Source organism: Engystomops pustulosus, chromosome 3, assembly GCF_040894005.1.
Source record: "Engystomops pustulosus chromosome 3, aEngPut4.maternal, whole genome shotgun sequence".
Lineage (NCBI taxonomy): Eukaryota > Metazoa > Chordata > Amphibia > Anura > Leptodactylidae > Engystomops > Engystomops pustulosus.
Window position 1 is genome coordinate 36903564 of NC_092413.1, and position 20520 is coordinate 36924083.

At 40.5% G+C, this 20520-nt stretch overlaps 1 protein-coding gene across 3 annotated transcripts in view; it reads right to left on the reverse strand.

The window, feature by feature from the left end:
- Positions 1-12409: 12409 nt before the first annotated feature.
- The window catches only part of PLCB1 (phospholipase C beta 1), a 457336-nt gene continuing 449225 nt past the window's right edge, over positions 12410-20520 (reverse strand). For 2 of the 3 annotated variants that reach the window (XM_072140489.1, XM_072140490.1), the window contains one exon: positions 12410-18600. In XM_072140489.1, coding sequence (XP_071996590.1) covers positions 18364-18600 — 237 coding nt within the window. In that variant the 3' untranslated portion in view covers positions 12410-18363. The remainder of the gene's footprint in view (positions 18601-20520) is intronic. The other variant, XR_011854040.1, reaches the window with a different exon arrangement.

Below are 20520 nucleotides of genomic sequence, written 5' to 3' on the forward strand. Positions count from 1 at the left end.
GATAATATCTAAAAGCTGTTTTTCTCATTGCTGTGAAGAAATCCAGAAATCAATACGTTAGATTTCCATTTCTTTACCATCTCAGTTACTACGCATCTACACAAGCTTTATCTTGGCATACATTTAAAAATGTGCAACATCCCCCACCGGGGCCTAGCCTTTTCTCGGGGCCTGGAGTCAGCCGGGGCCCGCAGTACCTCAGTGGCTGGCGGTTGCGGCCTAGGCACGCTAGTGTCACGGTGCTTGGTATGGGGAACCGGAGGGCTGTCCTACAGCCTGGCAGGTCTCCAGCAGGATGGTGTTGGCAAGAAATGATGAGGGAGAGGCTGCTATAGCGGATCTCCCTGGGGCAACCCTTTGGTGTCTAGAGTATGAGTCTCTGTGTGGTGGACAGGGTGCCTGTGATGATGGCAGTCGTAGTAGCAGGGACCAGACGGAGGCAGACAAACAAAAACAACTTACAGTTCTTTATTGGAACCGACAGGAACCGCAGCAACGTGCCTTTAACAGAGTAGTGGAGTGCTAAGATGTAGTTGGAGGGAGCCACAGGATGTAGAGCGCCAGCCTGGATGCAGAGGGCAGGCTGGGAGGTAGCTGTGTCCTGGAAGGATGCTTCAGCTTGTCCTGGAGTGCTTCAGGTATCACCCTTAAAGGTAGGATGAAACCCCTTTCCTCACTACTAGCTATTAGTTCCACTCTTCAGGCAGGGGCTAGGCTCTTCCTGCTCTGGTCTGGTATGCTAGCTGTACAGAGTCTGTACTGGAGTAACTCCAGTCTGCTTCTGCAGACTCCTAGGTCTGACTGCTCTCTACTCTCTTCTTGAGAGAACTCACTTCTTCTGGAAGTTTCCTCAACAGGGATCTTGTTACTCCCCTTGGTCAGGTGGTGGCTGCTCCTCCAATTACATCTAAGCTTACATCTCAGCTCACAGAGACAAAGTATAACACCTGTGATTGGCTGACACATATGACATTACATAAAACAGTTAACTCCTGCTTTACCAGGCAGGGTCTACCACTGCAATGGTTCCCTGTGTCCTATAAGGACTATGTAGTGTGATGTAGTGACATGCTGTGGGGCTGACTAGACCCTACACAGGCTGCAAGCTACTTGGTGGGACGTATTCGCAACCACTCCTCTGCCTTGCATCGGCAAATGCACAGCAAACATGAAAAAAATATATCCTTTCCATCACTCCAAAAATGTAAAAAAAAGTAGAAATATCTTTATTCCAATGTATTAAAATTGTTGTAAGTCCAAAAAGACAAAACTGTGGACCTACACATTTTGAGCATTTACATCCTGCTCTTAGACCATGACTAAAAGCAGGATGTCAACGCTCGAAATGCTTAGATCCGCCTACTTCTTTTCTTTTTGGATATACACGAATTTTATTACATTTGAATAAAGATATTTTTACTTTTTTACATTATGGAGTGCTGGAAAGGATTTCTCTTTTCATATCTGCTGTGGAAACTTGGTCTGTTACCTTTGCGGTTTTGTCTTGTACACTAACCTCCTCCTTCACCTTCTTATTGGGGCAGATTTACTTACCCGGCCCGTTCGCAATCCAGCGGCGCGTTCTCTGCGCTGGATTCGGGTCCGGCCGGGATTCATCAAGGTAGTTCCTCCGCCGTCCACCAGGTGGCTGGTGGACTGAAAAGCATCTGAACGCACTCAACTTCACCAAGCCGGACCAAGTGAAGGTAAGCACGTACCAAGCGACACTTTTATTGTTTTAAATGCGTCGGTTTTTCCGAATCCGTCGGGTTTTCGCTCACCCCCCTCCCCTGATTTCCGTCGCGTTTATCCTGGCGCCGATGCGACACAATCCGATCGGGATCGCCAAAATCCTGGGGCAATACAGGGAAAATTGGCGCAAATTGGAAATATTCGGGTAACACGACGGGAAAACACGAATCGGGCCCTTAGTAAATGACACCCATTGTGTTTCAAGCAACACGACTATTATCAAGATTTAGGGAACTAATTTGTTCTTAAGTTGAATTTGTATGTAAGTCAGAACTGTGTATTTTATAATTGTAACCTTGGCCAAATTGTTTTTGGTCTCTGTGACAATTGGATTTTAAAAATGTTGGATTGTCATAAGAACCAAGATTAACAATAAAGCTTCATTACAGACACCTGTAATAACTGTTATAGCTGATCATTTTAGCCGAGGACTAAAGTACAGAAAATTACCAATTACCAGAGGTCCGTTTGTAACTAGGGCTCGTGTGTAAGTCGGGTGTTCTTAAGTAGGGGACCACTTGTATTTACTTTTTCTTTTTCTATTGTGTGATACATTTAGGAATATCAGTGCTTAATAAATTTAGCATTTTTCGGAATTCATGTTTTACTAATTTCAACTTTTTGAACATTTTTATTATCCAATTAAGTCAATAAAATCAAAAAGCGTCAAGTAAGTACTTAGAATTCTGCACTTTGGAACTTTTTGTGATAACAGTTACCTATCACCTATCAGCTGCACTCCACATTTTCCTTTCCTAATCCGCGGATAAAGATTATGGTTTCTTTCCACATTATGAAGCCTCTCGCTTATGAAATATACTCGAGGTGCACAGGGACTCCAGTGTATGATATGATTTAATAATGTTGCCATCCCTACATTGCAGTTTGGTTCCTGAAAAAGAATAATGTATTGTGTAGCCGCCAAAGCAAATGGCATTTGCAATGCTCTAAAGGTCTACGGTGAGTAAATTGCTCAGTCTAAAAGAAGAACAATACAAGGTCTAAAAATAGGAAGATTTAACCTTTAGACATCACTTAATTTTCTGATCCTCTGATATAGAGTATCTATCAATCTGCTGTGTATCCTATGTGTGCACATGTTAATATGATAGATCTCCCTTAGATATGGAGTTTTATTACAATATGCTGTGTTTAATATTAGAACAATAATCTTCATGTTTATCGAATGCAGTTTAAGTGCTCGAAATGGAAGTACTTCTGCTTATAGAGATATTACAAGGCACCTGGCATCTATTACACCCATACAAAGGTTTCCATAGCAAAAAGAAAACACAAAACATATAACAGGTCCCAAACCCAATTGAGAACCGTGGCAGATGTTACACCTTTATTAGATATAATGTCCAGATTTCTGTTCATGGTCTATCAATCTGAAGGGTTTCTCTATGGGTTTTATGTTGATACCTATGGAGGGGTCATCACTAAAGGATTGGTGGGGGTCTCTTGAGATCCACATTAGCATTTCCAGTGCCGAAACTGCGAGAGTGCGGACTAAAGAGCATATATAATACTTATATAGCATATACACACATACAGTGTCATATACAAATGTACAGCAGATATAAACAGATACAGTATATGGACACACTATACAAACATACATCATATATAACAAATATAGCATATGTACATTACATATATAATATATATATATATATATATATATATATATATATATATATATATATATATATATATTGTGCTGTACAATGTGCAGAGTAAGGCTACATTCACACGACCGTATGATTTCTCCAGTCCTGTATTTACGGGCCGTATGAGCCCATATATACGTGCCGTTTTTCATCCGTATGCAGCATGTATACGGTACGGTACACTCCAGTGTCAAAAATGGCAATATAAATGGTTGGATGTATTGTCCATTGAAATGTATGTGGCCGTATGTAACCCGTAAAAAAACGGTACGTATACGGACGTTTTCATACGTCCGTGTGAATGTAGCCTAATATGTATATAACAGTGCCTATCCTCCATTCTTTAGTGTGTCAGGTTGGATTACCGGCCCCCTGACACTGCGGGCCCCATAGCAGCTGCTATGGCTGCTACTACTGTAGTTACTCCGCTGATTAGGAGAACAGTACATGTAGAGATAGCTCTGCTTGCAAACAGGTAGCCGAATTATGTCATCATTATGTAAGAAGCTCCTGCAAGATCACTGGAAGGTAAGTAATAGAATATGAATAAAAAATGTAGGGGGGGGGGAGGTCCATAAACTAAAATTATAAATAAAAAATTAGGCTGTCTACATAAACTTAAAATTATTTGTATGGTGAAAGGATTCAATATACTCTATATAAACAAATATCTGTGTATATAAATGGGTCTGTCTTACATTAAAAAATATGGGGGAGGGGTGCTGTGTATACATGAATTCAGTGAGCTATATAAATACAATAAAATACAATTATACAGCTATATCATTGCATGGTATGTTATCGGGACATATAGCCCATATTAAGATAGGAACAGAGGCGTAAATATAGTGGTAGCACTATGGGGCCCACAGTTTCAGGAGGCCCTGGCATTTGCTATATTGGATATGTGTGTGTGTATGTATGTCTGGTGTGTATATACTGTATGTATATATGGTGTGTATATAGCGTATGTCTGTGTATTGCTGTATTTGTGTATATGCTGTGTATATGCTGTGTGAGTATACAAATATGTATATTTTTTAGGAGGAAGTGGGCCCCATTCAGAAGTCTGCTATGCTGGACTGTCTCTCCTAGTTATGCCTTGGCTTGTAATATAATTTTTTGAGGTAGTACGAGATATCAGGGTCAATTTCTCCTGTTTTCTTATATTGTCTATTTGTGTGCCTATATGTTCCAATCAGATTGTGCATCCTCTTAGCACGATAGAGTTACATAATTGATAACAGATATACAATCCCTTAGATGCTACGTTCAATAACTGCGCCTGTCTGCTAACAACAGTCAGTATAGCTAGGGGTTAATCTTTATGGAATGGTCATCAAATTTGAAAGCCTTTCATTCATGTTCATCACCTGCCTAAGCACATGGTAGATGTGGTGGTAGGAGGTTTTATTGCTCTTTATCTTTTTCAGATCTTCTCTATTCAGCGCTAATTATAGCGACACAAATCCGTATTTATTTATCTCAGGAGGGATTCTTGTGGTTGTTAATCTATTTGGCGGATCCCATCCTATGAAGCCGTATCTCTTCATTAACGCTAACCTCGCCGGTTATAATGTTACTGTGTCATAGTACGGATAATTGTCAATTTTAAGTACAGAGAAATTGCTTCCATTAAAGGGATTTGTATAATGAAAGAAAGTTCTCAAATTTCAATCTCCTAGTGATTGAAATAAAGATTAGTTTAAACCCCTATTTTACAATTTTACTCAGCTGTTTGCTGTTTTATCCCCTATAAGTCAGTGATGGATGGGGACTCTCGAAGCAGACACTTCATGATCCCTCTGAGCTATGAGATGCTGTGTGCTGACCATGTGCTTAGATGATCAGGGTACAGGGTTTATATACACTTTTATTTAGCTTTTGAACATTTTACTAGTATCTGACCTAACGCACCAAATCAATTACACACACAGTCAGCCCTGCTATATGCCTTCCTCCAGGATAAAGATGTTATCTTGCCTGTAGCTAGTAGAGTAAGTCTCTGCACTCTGCTTTCTTGCAGGAAGTGCCAGTGTCTGAGCTGGTCTTGTAATGCAAGGTGGGAGGGGCTGGAGACCGAGAGCACTGCAGCGTGCAGAAATGAGAAGCTATTCATGAAAGAATCTGACCATGGTCAGAAGATTTACGGTTGGATCCAGGGCACTGATAGAAACAGGGTGGAATTATATCTGTGAATTAGAGAATGTGTTATTTTGTTATCTTGAGTATATCCTGAGTATATTTAAGAATCTACGTGTCTTCGTGGGAATGCCCCTTTAATATTTTGCTCTATGAGTCTGGAAGACGCCTTTTGAGAGCAATAATCAAACGTAAGGCCGGATTTAGTAAAATCTGATTGTGAACACCTGGGATTCAATTAAACTTCCTAATTATGTGAGTCTTATGAATTATTTATCTGACGGCTGTGACATGGTATTCATAGATGCAGCTCCGATGTAGGAGAGTATTTTGTATAGGATATTGTGGCATTGGGTACATAAGATCTTTTCTAGAATTCCCTATAGAGGAGAGTCACAGATGCAGCATTGCTTAGTGAGAATGATCATGTGCTCTCAATTTAGTAATTATTTTTTAATTAAACTTATTTATCTCTTATCTTGATACATTTTTTCACTACGCAAAATGCTCTTACCATCTTGATGAATGAATATAATGCTAAAACTGAAGTGGCATCTGCACAGGCAGGCACGTAACAAAACACAATCTACTGTACAGTAATTGTATGTTTTATCCCTCTAAAAGCATAAAAAAATAATAAGCTACTTTTAGGAGGCGATGGATACAAGGTGGTGATGTGTTCTATTGTATACAGCAAGATACATCACTATTAAAATACTAAAGTGAAAAAATTGTTTACTATGTGGTATGTCACTTTATACTATTGAATTTAATAGTATTGTGTACTTCTATTCCATATAAAAAAAATAAATAAGATAAACAGCCTATAAAGCCCATGGGAGCCTAAGGGATTATTTTCAAGATTGTACTGTTCCTGAGCTTTTTGTGCCATAAGTTTTGATGTCCAATATGATCATTAGACTCTCTACTAACAGGTGGTGCCAGGTTTTCTTACAAATCCCAGCACTGCCTACATCACAGTAGAGAGTCTAAATAGCACAACACAGATTGAGGGTCTGTGGAGTCGGTAAGCCAAACTACTGATTCACACTACTTCGACTTCTCAGTTTCTCTAGCTTCAACACTAACTTTGACTCCATAAAAATGGTCCTTCTAGAGTTCTAAGTTGAGAGATGACCCTTTGTTTTCCTCTGCTCTGTATTGGACATCCAGAGTCCAATATGCGCTTACATAATTCATGGAGCTGTGAATGTGGCTGAGAAGTTCTCACCATTCGTAGGTCACTCTTGCTGCTCTGCTCTCTGTCCTGACTCCTGACACTGGTGGTATGTGCCAGCATCAGGAATCAAAGCAGATTGGCCCCAAGAGCTCTTGGACCTGACGCTGGCATATACAAGCAGCACAAATCACAGAGCAGAGCGGCACATGGAAGAGGGAAGAAGCTGCAGTTTGTCACAGGGAGCAGAAGAAGAGCAAGGAAAGGAGAGTATTTGTTTTTCTTCTCCACTGTTTGTCTGCTCCGGGGGTCTCCAGTTTTATTTGTCTGCTCTAGGGGTCTTCAGTATTATTATCAACTACTCGGGGGTATCTCGATTATTATGTGCTCTGGGGTCTGCATAATTTTTAGGAGAGTTTCAGGCATAGATTGGTGACATTTGAACCCCCATAACGGCTCCAGGAATTATGTATTTTATTTTTGTGACATAATCTCTAAGAACATTAGCCTTTGTTATGCAGAATCCCCCGGGACTCACTACATGCTGCTGGTAGGGAGCCAGGTGATGTGAAGTAAAGTTTTATAAAGCAGTGGTAGTATTAAAGGGGTATTCCGGGAATATGAACGTCTGATACAAAAACCCATGATGCTATAAATAAATTAATGTAACAAAACTCAATGTCATTAGTCACAAAATGGAGCTTAAATAGTTTGATTTTATGATTCACAAAATTTTATGCCCTCTCTAAAGTTATCATCAAGATGGCCACTGGAAACTACAAACCCCAAGATCCTTTAGTTCTCAGTAATTCCTCCTCCCTCCTATGTTCTGCTCACAGTGATGATGTAACAGGTTTTCTTGCGCTGTTAACATAGTAATGATGTGTAACTGCCATCACCACAACACCGGCCATACTGGCTGCACTGCAACCAACCGACTACAGCCAAACGTAGTGGTGATCACATGACCTGCCCAGGAAGGTGCAGGACATATGATGTGGACATGTGACCAGCGGCCATCTTCTGTCCTGTGTATGCTCTGCAGCGGACCGCGCGGAAGAAATTAACGGACTGATTAAAGGGCCAGTAGCATTTTAATTCTCCATTACAGTCTATGTCCATGGCATTTTTCTGCTAATGGGAGCAACATTTTAAATAACAACTAATTACATATTAGCTTATATTTTAAGGACCCATTTGTATATAAATTATGCTGATTCCTGGAATACCCCTTTAAGAATTCTGACAAAGGAATCTTTAAAATCAGAATAGCATAGTCTATTGGAACCTTTCACCAGCTTAAAATGACTTTCCTGGTGACAGGTTTGCTTTAATTATGATACTCTTGAATTTTTAAGATCTAGTGTGATTTTTGCCACCAACAGTATCACCCTAATAATGTCTATGATTACATATATGTACTGATAATATATTTTTATGAATATTTATATTTACAACTGCTGTGCTGTGCAATTTCAATATAGATTATTAGGGTCCACTATTCTTATTTGCTTTATTTCTGTGCTGTGTTTGATGGTACATCTAGGGGGCCATTAACAAGTGCGGTCCCTTAAAGTTGAGCAGTTTGACAATGTGACCTTCGGACCAGAAAAGGTTGTTCACTGACCTAAATCCTTAGATCAGGAATAGAATGAACATTTGAAGTGAGACAGAGTGCCCAAACTACAACCAAAATCCACTCATTTACCGTGAAGTGCCAACATGGGATTTTTAGCAGTAACTTTTTACTACCTGTTCTTCCACATCTTTCAATCATATGGGGCCTCCTGAAGCAACAAATACAGTTGAAAGAAGGAGGGAAAATTCTGACTCTAATTGTAGCTTCTCTCCAGGGTCTCTCTCTACAGGAAGAATGGCGGATCCAGCATGGTGACCTCCAAAGATATTGCAGTTCTGTCCACACCATCTAATTTTACCTGCAGTTCCAAACAGCCAATGAAGTGTTGCGGAGAGCAGCATCTCTTAAGTTGCCTGGGACTGCAGGAAGATTTGGTCCTGTTCGGTGAACTCTGTCCTGGGGCGATGACCTGGGTGCCCACAGAAATGGCTCTGAATGCCACCTCTGGCACCCGTGCCATAGGTTCGCCACCACAGTCCTATATGGTCACCAACTCTGACTCCAACTCCACATCCCTGACTGATTACTCAGAAATGGTGGGAGGTAGAAAAGTAAATAATTGGATGTGGTGGAGGAGTGAAAGGTCCCTATTAAACTGCCCACCCTCAAAGAACAAAGGTTTAATGGAATGTTTAAATATTTCACGTTTATTGTATTTTTCAAAATGGCTTCCAACCATGGTTGTCTTAGGTGTACAGTAAATCTTAATAGGTTATTTAGAACTATAGAGATATCTAATTCTACATGAGGATCTAATACCTTTACTAGAATTTAGTGAGACAAATTGATGTTTAGCGCAGGGGGCATTTACAAGTCAACTTAACCAAAGATGGATGTCATGCAATGTTCATAAAGGTCCAACTCATGAAATCTTCCTACAAAATAGGCTTAAAATAATTCAAACTGGCATCTCAGACGGATGGCATGAACATAAATATTTTTTTAATGCCAAACAAACAGGAAGAAGATGTTTGTTCACTCATTGTTTAGATGAAAGACCTTGTATAGTACATATTCTCCTGGAACGTCTCCTTTCAGATTCACATAATAAAGACACATCACCTGAAGGACATTTACGTAAAGGACTGAAGCAACAATATGATATGTTGAAGGGTCGCACAAATATTTGCTTTGCTTTTATACTTGTGTATATTCATTGTCATTGTGTTTAACTAGAGAAAATGCCCTTTGAGTAGTAAAAAATAAAATATAAAAAATTAAGTTAAGTTAATTTCTTCTTTGTAATACAGTAATTGTAAATATTTAGGTTCTCTCGAAAAAGAAGGAGCCCAACTTGGCAACAACAAACAATGTGTGTGCCGAACAATGTTTGGTACACAATATTAGAAACAGTAAAGATGGAAAAGTTATTGTGGACCCTGGAAGTAGAAATACCTTAGATACCTATCTATCTATCTATCTATCTATCTATCTATCTATCTATCTATCTATCTGTCTATATATCTATGTATCTATCTATGTATCTGTCTACCATAATTGATATATTAGGCCATCTTACAGTACAAACAGTAAGTCTAGCTTGTGTGCACCTAGAAAGAATAATGTCAGATTTAAGCTTCTACTTAATGTATTTATTGAGATGTAGCAGTCAACATACCGTATATACTCGAGTGTAAGCCGACCCGAGTATAAGCCGAGGCCCCTAATTTTACCACCAAAAACTGGGAAAACCTATTGACTCGAGTATAAGCCGAGGGTGGGAAATGCATTGGTCACAGACCCCCCCAGTATACAGCCAACCAGCCCCCTATAGTATACAGCCTGCCCCCAGTAGTATACAGCCAGCCCAGCTTGCCCCCAGTAGTATACAGCCAGCCCAGCTTGCCCCCAGTAGTATACAGCAAGCCCCATGTAGTATACAACATCCCCCAGTAGTATACAGCTTGCCCCTGGTAGTATACAGCCTGCCCCCGGGAGTATACAGCCTGCCCCCGGTAGTATACAGCTTGCTTCCAGTAGTATACAGCCTGCCCCCGGGAGTATACAGCCTGCCCCCGGTAGTATACAGCCTGCCCCTGGTAGTATACAGCCTGCCCCCGGTAGTATACAGCCACCTCAGCCGGCCCCCAGTAGTATACAGCTTGCCCCCAGTAGTATACAGCCTGCCCCCAGTAGTATACACACCCCAGCCGGCCCCATGTAGTATACAGCCCAGCCCAGCCTGCCCCAGTAGTGTACAGCCAGCCCCAGTAGTATACAGCCTGCCCCGTGTAGTATACAGCCTGCCCCGTGTAGTATACAGCCTGCCCCCGGTAGTATACAGCCTGCCCCCAGTAGTATACAGCCACCTCAGTATGCCCCCAGTAGTATACAGCCTGCCCCCAGTAGTATACAGCACTGCCCCCAGTAGTATACAGCACAGCCCCCAGTAGTATACAGCTTGCCCCCAGTAGTATACTGCCTGCCCCCAGTAGTATACAGCACCCCAGCCTGCCCCGTGTAGTATACAGCCCAGCCCAGCCTGCCCCAGTAGTATACAGCCTGCCCCGTGTAGTATACAGCCTGCCCCAGTAGTATACAGCCTGCCCCGTGTAGTATACAGCCTGCCCCAGTAGTATACAGCCTGCCCCGTGTAGTATACAGCCTGCCCCATGTAGTATACAGCCACCCCAGCATAAAAAAAAAAAAAAACTTATATACTCACCCTCCGTTGGCCCCGATGTGAAGCGCTGCTCCCCCGATGTCCGCGCCGCTTGTCTTCAGGCTTCTGCGCCCGTCTTCCTTCTTATGCGGGGCGCCGCCATTGCTCTCTCCCGGGCCGGCGCCTAGTATGTAACCCCACCGAAAAAGTGGAGCTGTCACTAGATCAGTCAGTGCCAGGGCAGCAAACTGATTGCACAGGTATTTAAGAAATGCCTGTGCCACATTTGTGTCACACGTGACCCTTTTGTGGTGCAGCTGCACTAGTATTCATGTGACACAAATTGGGGCGCGTTCCGGTGCTCAGTCGGACCATGCACCACATTTATCATGCAAAGTCCGACAGAAGTGTGTGGCACGCACCATGGTGTACTCTATCAGAGAAGTGCAAAGGGCGCCAGATTCACGAAGAATGGGTGCCAGAAATCCTGAATCTGGCACTATACACAGGCAAACTGCACATAGTACAGACTGCACTGTTCTTAGTAAATGTGGGCCATTGTATCTCTACAATTTAAATGCACAAAATTTAAGTGGGTACCAGAAGTGTCACTTATTCTAAACCAACATAATGGAATAAATAATGTTACATTTCACGTGATAGACAAAATACAGACCAGACCCTCACAACGATAATGCATCATTCATAGTACTGGTTTCCCCATATTGGGAAGAGACGCTGTACAGGTTTCTTTTGACTCCTAAAACAGGTGTACGATACCTCCAAATGACATGACAGATGACAGGTCTTGTTTGAGAAAATATAATTGTACCAATTGAGGTTATATTTATCAATATGATAACCACAAAATTTGGTCAGGCATTACAGTTTAAATTTTTTTTTTGACACTTGTACATCTTGTGACTTTGTTGGAAAGGGGTGTGGCTTCAGTTAGAAACTTTTTTGTTGTTGTTGGAGTCCCTGATATCTTCATCATCATTTTCTCCTCTATACCCTGCTAGCTCTCTCCATCCTTCCTCCCTCCCCTTTCCTGCTGATGACATGAACTGACAGAGATTTGGAACAGGGGGTCAGTTAAAGGCTGCATGAGGGACATGGGAGTTAGGAGGGAGGAAGACAGCCAAAAGAGCAGATAATAATGATAAATCCAACCTTGTACCAGATGCCCCTGTGACTCAATGCAGTTTGCTGTAAGGGAGTTGAGTATAATTTTATATACCTTTAAAAGTGAGTGGGATCAGCAGATTGGGAATTAGTATTAAAAAGTCTATTAGAATCTGTCATTAGATGTGAAAATGTGTGCCCTGATGACAGGTTCCCTTTAAACTTATTCCTTTTATAATGTAATGATTATCTATAAATATAATTTTTAATATTAATAAAATAGTCACCATCCTTCTTCCTTGTGTTAACATTTTTATTTGTCCTTTGGATCTGTGTTGAAAGCACAAAGTTACAACTGGAAGAAACACCATGCCACAAAATTGCATAGAATTTTTACCCCAAAGTTGAATAAAATTGTGTACTATAAACCAATTGGAAAGAAACCACCTAATTACATAGGTCGCCTTTATTCCTATGCCATAAAAATCACAATGTCCATGAAATCACAATATTAATACTTTGCTGAATAGAACATTCATTCAATTTTTAACAACATCCCTTTTAGTGAGCATTTAGAAACATAAAAAATGAAGAAAAACAAGAAATCTTATATGGCGGCCCTTGGTTAAGGGATTAGTGTCAAACCTTGTATTAGAAAACCAACGCTGACTTCAGTAGTATGTAAATAACCAAAGTGTACAATCGGGAATAGTCACTGTATATAGGTGTACATGACATAAAATTTACAATAAACAGATTCACACATTCGACATGTAACAAGGCAAAGACAGAAAGGCACAAGACTAGTACATCAGAAAGACCCTTCATAATTGTTAAAAATCTAATTCAAGTATTATTAAAATATATTGACCCTTACATACAATAAAGGCAGACATCTTGTGGCCAGGACCTATATGTATACTATCATCTAAGCCTAGCCATGAAATAACAATAATCTTACAAAGAGATGTTGTTCTGAATAGTCTAATAGAGAAGATTTGAGTTGTTTTTTGCCACAACCCATTGTGATATCTAATGTACTGTCTTCAGACAGAGGCCTAACTTGCAGCTGCCGGGCCCCAATGCACAATCAGGCCCACAATTTTAATGAGCAGTTGTATGTCTTCATATGGAGAGGAGATGCCTTAATGCCCGTTTCCTACAAACTTAATCTTTTTCCATGGGGGATTTATGGGACCATACCTAGAACTACTGAGCTGAACTAATTGCTGAGCTCAGTTCAGCGGTTGTAGGCTCTGTACGGTAAATCCTGCATGCACTTAGAGAAAATTTGTCAGAATAAGAACAAGGGTAACTGACCTTAGACTTTCGGGCTAAGGAACGACCAGACCCTTTGCACCCCCTCAATGACATGACATAAAAATAGGAAAAATTGTAGCAGTCTTCCTCCTTCAACATGAGCTTTTTCACCCAGAAAGTGTCAGACCAAGACTAAAGCCCCTTGTCCATGCGGGTGTTTGGTCAGAGAAACTGGGCTTTTTAGATTTCCCAGTCGAAACCTAGAAAGACTCAATTTCACAGAAAAGTCTGCTAATTTTTGCAAACATTGGTCGGCCAAAATGGTTGCCCTTTTTGGATGACTGTTATTCCATGTTCCTTGACATATTGGGGCTCATTTACTAAGGGTCCGCGGAGCGCATTTTCATGGGGTTTCCCGACTATTTCCGTTTTGCGCCGGAATTAACACAGGATTTTGGCACACGCGATCGAATTTTGGCGCATCATCAGGTGAACTCTGGCGGACCTCGGCGGGGAAGTGATGGATGCAGGAACTCAGGTGCACGAGCTACGTGAATCACGCCGGACTTCATCTTCGTTGGACCGTCCGAATCGGGGATCGCAACAGGAACGGGTAAGTAAATTTTCCCCATTGAATCAAATGTGTTGGTATAGTGGGCCACTGAAATGGTGCTTAATCACAATAGAGAAAGACAAAATTAGTTCTACTACATCAGTACACAACTCAATGATGACTGCCCAGATGGTTGTAGATGGCAGGAGTTTGATACTGATCACTGTTCCACGGTTACTGTATATCCGAGCCAGTGTAATATGTGTATCACATTACATTACTAACATTCCTAACCAAAAAAAGGATATACTTTATAGATACAGTATAAAAAAGTATGTACAGTACATATTAAAAAAAACTTGTCTCGTCTAATATATGATATTTCCTATTTACCGGTAAGTGGAAATTGTGTAAGTTAGACAATTGTTAAAATAGAAATGGAATCACTAATACATCAAGCATCGCCTCGAACCCTGCTTCAGTAGACCTGTCCTAAACATTGTATTAAAATATCCCTATATCTCCATAGTAGATTCCACATTGTTTCAATATATTACAGAAATATTCCTAATACAAGTAAACAATAAATGTAGAATAAACACGAGCAGACAAGGACAATAGGGAACTCATACTTCTATTTCTTAATGGGGATATGAGAATATTTTAAGGAATGAATCTACATCTGGAAAGTTTTATAAAACAGCATCTAGAACGTGATCTCTGCAATGCTAGACATATAAAACCAAGCTCTTCTACATCTGAAAGCTTTGACTTATGACGAACCAGACCTCAATGAAAACCCCTGCTTACCCTGCGCCCTGACACGCCCAAAGTGACCTGGAAACTGATTTATGTGCCTTTTCCACAAGAAAACTAAGAACACATAGGGGCAGATTTATCAAGCAGTCTGAAAGTCAGAATATTTCCAATTGCCCATGGCAACCAATCACAGCTCCCCTTTAAAATATTCATGAGCACTGGTGAAATGAAAGCTGAGCTGTGATTGGTTGCCATGGGCAACTGGAAATATTCTGACTTTCAGACTGCTTGATAAATCTGCCCCATAATGATTTCCCCCATTGTACTCTGTAGTACAGGACACTTCCTCACAAAATTGGATAACTTCCAGCCAATGTGGAGCATTCTTCTGGCTACCGCCGTATACCTGGAGCATGCATGTGAAGTATAGGAGATGAAACTATTTGTTGCTTCATACACTAATATTTACAAAAAAAAAAAAACATACTTTGTGATAATCCGATGAAGCTGCCCTGATGGCAAAAACAAAAAAAAGCTCTACAGGAAGTAAAAATACATGTACATTACATGTAATACTAGTGTAAAATACACAATTATTCCATATTTGTTTTTATACGAAGACGATCGAGCTGATAATATATTATAAATTAAAAAATGTTAATAAAAAAACAATGTTTTTGACATCTTTCTTAAATCGTGATCAAATAAAAAGTTGACCTCAGAAATGTAAAATTTTTGTAATCTTACACCCCAGATGCATGGTGTATGGTGAGGACAATATGTACATTTCCTGCTCTGTTGATTCGGTAAAATGACTAAGGGGGTCACCTGTCTTTTCTTCTTTTTTATCTTGTATTTGCAATTCATTTTGTGAATTTGCATAATTGCCCCAAAATGTTATTCTTTTCCACCTGTACCAGAAATTTTCAATTTTGTGCCTGATATATTGTTAGAATCCAGATGTGGACGTGTCAAAAAGTAGCAATTTTGGGGCAAATTGCAGTAAAAAAAGTTGCAATTTTGGTGTAAAAAATCCACAGACTCAGCTGCCAGATATATCCCCCTCCTAGATAAATCAAATAAGTCCAAAACCCAGAAAACACAAATGTCCAGACTAAAGATAAATGACCCCCTAAGTGTTACTGTACTGTAAGTGGTAAAAGGATAAAAGTCAGAGAACAATCAGGAGCTGATTGTATATATGGACGAATACTTTCATGTAGATAATCACAAATGTGCTTTACTTATCAAAACTGTCAAATTCAACCAATCAGAGTACAGCTTTTAAATATAATATTTTTTTAATTAGTTGCTATTGGCAACATCACACATAGATACTGGCTTTAAATACAGATGGAGAGGTGCCAGTTCTACCCAATCAGGTTACTTTTTTAAAGTAAATAAACTTTGTAACTTTGCAACCAATCACAGCACAGGCTCAATTTATTTAACATATATTTTAAAAAATGAAGTGGAAAATGCCGGTGATTGGTTGATATATACTCCATATATCAAACTTTTTCTTAATAAACTTACAAAGCCATTAATTAAATAACAATTACAGTACAACCATGGCCAATCTGAGAACCCCGAAGAGCTGCATGTTCTTATCTTAAAACAAACATGTCACCAAGAATTTTAAAAATGCTTTGGTCAGCATTCTGAATCATTTCAGTACTGTATATAAGTTTTATTCACATTACCTGGCTCCCTGCCAGAAGCACGTGTGAGGGGGCAGCTGCAGTCTGTGTGTGTCTCAGTCTCCTTATGCATTTTTCCTTTACTCAACACCATCCCCCTCCCACCTGCCTGTTTAATGTACATGGCAGGAAGTGGGTAGGAGTAAAAGAGATGAATAAGTGTGGAGGAGAAGAGACTGACACAGGCACACACAGGCTACAGCTGCCCCTCTTCTGGGACTCACCACATGCTGCTGGCAGGGAGCCAGGTAATGTGAATTAAACTTATGTAAAGTACTGAAATGATTCAGAATGTTGACCAAAGGCATTTTTAAAAGCAGCATAGCAAGGCTAAAGAAACCTGTCACCAGCTAAAAATGACATTCCTGGTGACAGGTTACCTGTAATAGATTTTTTATGAATTGATTCATTAAAACATTAAGATGTTTAAAGTCAAAAAATGCAGTTTCCTGAAGTGTCTATATAGTAAATACATGAAATGGCAATTCTAGGCAGTGTCCACTGTCCCTCTGTTATCGCGTCTAGAGATGTACTGATAAATTAACCTATAAGGTGTGTCCATACACAATTTGACACAAGTGGTCAGTATCAGGGTGTGTATGGGTAATGCACCACTGGAAAGCTAAATGGTAACACCCAGTTGTCAGTTTATTCATACATTTCCACAAATATTAAGAGAGTAACAACAAAATAGAGAGTTCTGTGCACAGCGCTCCAGACGTCTTCCTTTATGGTGGAAAGTAAGACCTCTTTAACATTAACATTTTCCCACAATTTTACCAAGAAAACTTCTGGCAAGTGAACGCACGGTGTAGTCACAACGACTAGTAACTTTATTTCCAAATACAGCACAACATTCTGAACATACATTTCTCCAGGTTTTCCTATTTGCACTGTGTACAGTTTTCAGAAAAGTTTACATAAACTATAATAGTTTAAAATCAATATTTTTGATCCTGCAAAATATATATATTTTTTTATATATATCTATATTTCTGTTTTAAAATTTATAATCCAAAGACGGATTCAACATACATTACAACACTATTCAATACCACAGAAAACTACGCTTCTTACACCTGTTTTGTTACTAATTTGCAGAATCTAACCACGGAGTTAGCATCCTTTGTTCTGACATGCACACTCGACTTGCGCCCCTTCCCATGGGGGATCCCGTAAAAACCCACACGCTCAACACTTCATGTGATCATGTGATATGCTGTGGGTATAGTGTACGTCAATAAATATTTGCTCTGATGGTCTCCGACTGGGGACCATATTGCCCAAAAAAAAAAAAAAAATTCATCATTCACTTATATTACAGATACATAAAATATCAAAAGAGCAAGCAACCAGTGCTTGCAAAGCAAAATGTTTAATCTCTCAGTGCAACATAAAGCAAATATTGAGCGGTTTAGGTACATATACAACTAGACGACGGGGGGGGGGGGGGGGGGGTATTATCAAAACCGTTCCAGTGGTTACTGTGATCAAAGGTCACGTCGTCCATAGAAACCTATGTTCATCAGAATATACTAGCAAAGATACAGTTTGATATGGATAGCGCAAGTCGGAATAATCTTCATCCGGTTCTTGTGATTTGGCCTTCCTCTTTAGGCTAGGACTCTACACAGAATGAAGGTCCTGCGCCTCCACTCTTCACAGTACGTATGGCATGGAAGTTACTTTTTTTGCCTATTCAGATACACCAACAAAGAAGCATTATATGGTTATGCATGAATGTTACGTCTTCACAATAAATGCACCAAGACTCAGAATATTAATAAATAACTAAAAAAACTGGACAGCTGAGTGCAATAGAAAACTGCTTCTCTTGGAAGTGTGCCTTCAAAAGAGCACTGTAAGCTCCTGTCGTGTAACACTATACAGAGGCAATATCAGATCGCCACAGGTTAACGACGGGCAATGCGGGAGCACCCCTGTGACAGCCCAAAGACTTAATGCAACTTCACAGTCCTAGTTAAAGGGATGTATCAAATGCCTTTAATGGAGCCTCTTCTTCACCCTCAACTTCATGATCGGGACTTTTGTGATTTCCAGAGTTCCCCACTGGAGACTTCCCGCTGTCGGGTGTTAAGAGAGCCGAGCTATGTTCTCCGTCTTCACTGAACTTTCCCTTCATGGCCTCTTGAACAAACTCCTGAATTTCCATTGGAAGTCGCTTGAACTTGTCTTGATATTCCTGGTCGAGTTCAACCTGAAACTGGAAATAAAGAAAATTGTAATGTAAGTCACCAAACGACTCAACACATCGGTAATACCAGCTACGTGTGCAGGGACCTGTGGCCAATATTAGATGAGCAATGACTACACATATATTTTACCGAATATTTAATAATATTTAAACATTAAACCGTTATTTTTATAGCATTTGTAACCGACAAGACTGTAACTGCATCATATTTTGCTGTCCATGGGATAGGCTACAAGCAGTTGATTGGTAGTAATGCTTATTCGGGATCCCAAATGTCAAAAACCACTGTCAATTGGGGTGTGGCCAACTGGGCGAGCAGAGCATTGTCAATCAAGGCAGAGCAGAAGGTGCTAGGTGATGAAAATGGGCAAGAGAGGTGTCATAAACTATGGGTTATGAGTTCCCCTCTTATGATAGGAGAGTCACCTTTGCCCTATAAGATAACGTAATTAAGGACATGTACCATAGGGCAACAGATCCCACCCCCCTCTGTGATCCCCTTTGTTCTCTTCCCCCCCTTATCAAAAGAATTGGTAACTGGTTTCCTCTGTCCCTTAGAGGTGCTAATTGGTTTCCTGTGAAATGGTAGACTTGCTGTCTCCAAGGGCCTCATGGTTTTTCATGTGTCTTAAAATGACTCCCTAAGAACATGAAAAATTATACTTCAAAGAAAACTTAGTCATAAAGCAAATATTTTAATTTCTGGTCAACGGATCTGGATCAGTATCCCCTTATTGTCCTGGGGTGTCAAGCCCAAAGGATTTGAGAGATAGGAAGCCAAGAAAACGCCTATTAGACAATTGGGCCAACATTTAATAATGGTGTTTGGTACTGTTAGATTTGTTAATTCATGCTGGTAAATGTGGTGGGCATGTCTTCTTATCAGGGGACTCTTGGGAAAAGATATAACATATTTTTGGAAAAATGTCCCTGATTTTCCATCTTGATTAAGGTGTAGCCACACCCCTCTCACATGACCGAGGGGGCGGATCGATTATGTAGTTAAAAGTAACATGCCAGCATTGAATCCTTGTTGTCCATGGGGAATGCCTTCAAGCTGGCAGGACTTCCAAAATTTTCATCGGTTTTCCCCACCGCGGATCTTTATGCCAATCCAATTAGTAAGAGGTCTGTCTTTTCTTTTATTTTATCCCTTTTTATTTCACTGTTTGCTGTTATGTATGTCTGTTATTTTACCCTTTTTGTAACCATTAAGCATTGTGCCTATTTTGCATATTAAATAGTCCTTTAATAAGTTTTTCCTTGTGCTCTATACGTTCCCATACCTCTGGAGAGGGGAATTACCGCTAAGCCGTGTTACCGTGTGAATGTCTGTACTAGCAGTAGCTATAGGTAGTGCGTGTCTGTAGGCGAGTAGTAGCTATAGACCGTGTGGGTCCAGGTGAACTGTACTGCATCTAGAAGAGTGTGTATCTGGGTGTATGTGTGCGGTCCTGGTGTGGGCTTCTCGTAAGCCGTAATTACGAGTGGTGGCAGCCGTGAAAAGTGAGTTGTATGGAACGGGTGACTTTCGGGGTGCTGAGTGGCCCTGTGTAGTAGCGTTCCATAGGCACGTAAGTGGTAGGGGGGTACATAGTGTGGTTGTGCGCCCCCTGGGCTGTGCGTGTGTAGTGTCTGGGATCCGGATGCGTTTGGTTTCCCTGACATGAGAATTAAGCTGAGTGGGTTTGCCGTGTGCTAGGGGAGTAAGAATTAGCGTAAGGACGCCATTTTGTGTGAGTGGGCGGAGCTTAGGGCTAATTTGCGTGGTCTCCTGGCGTACGTGAACCCCGTGTTTGGAACCCGGCGACTCGGGTTCGTGACAAGAGGGTGCACTGAATATCCTAGCCCCTCCCATAGAGCACTGAAATCCTCAGTTTTTGTTTGATATATATAATTTTTTTCGCTACATTCTGGACATAG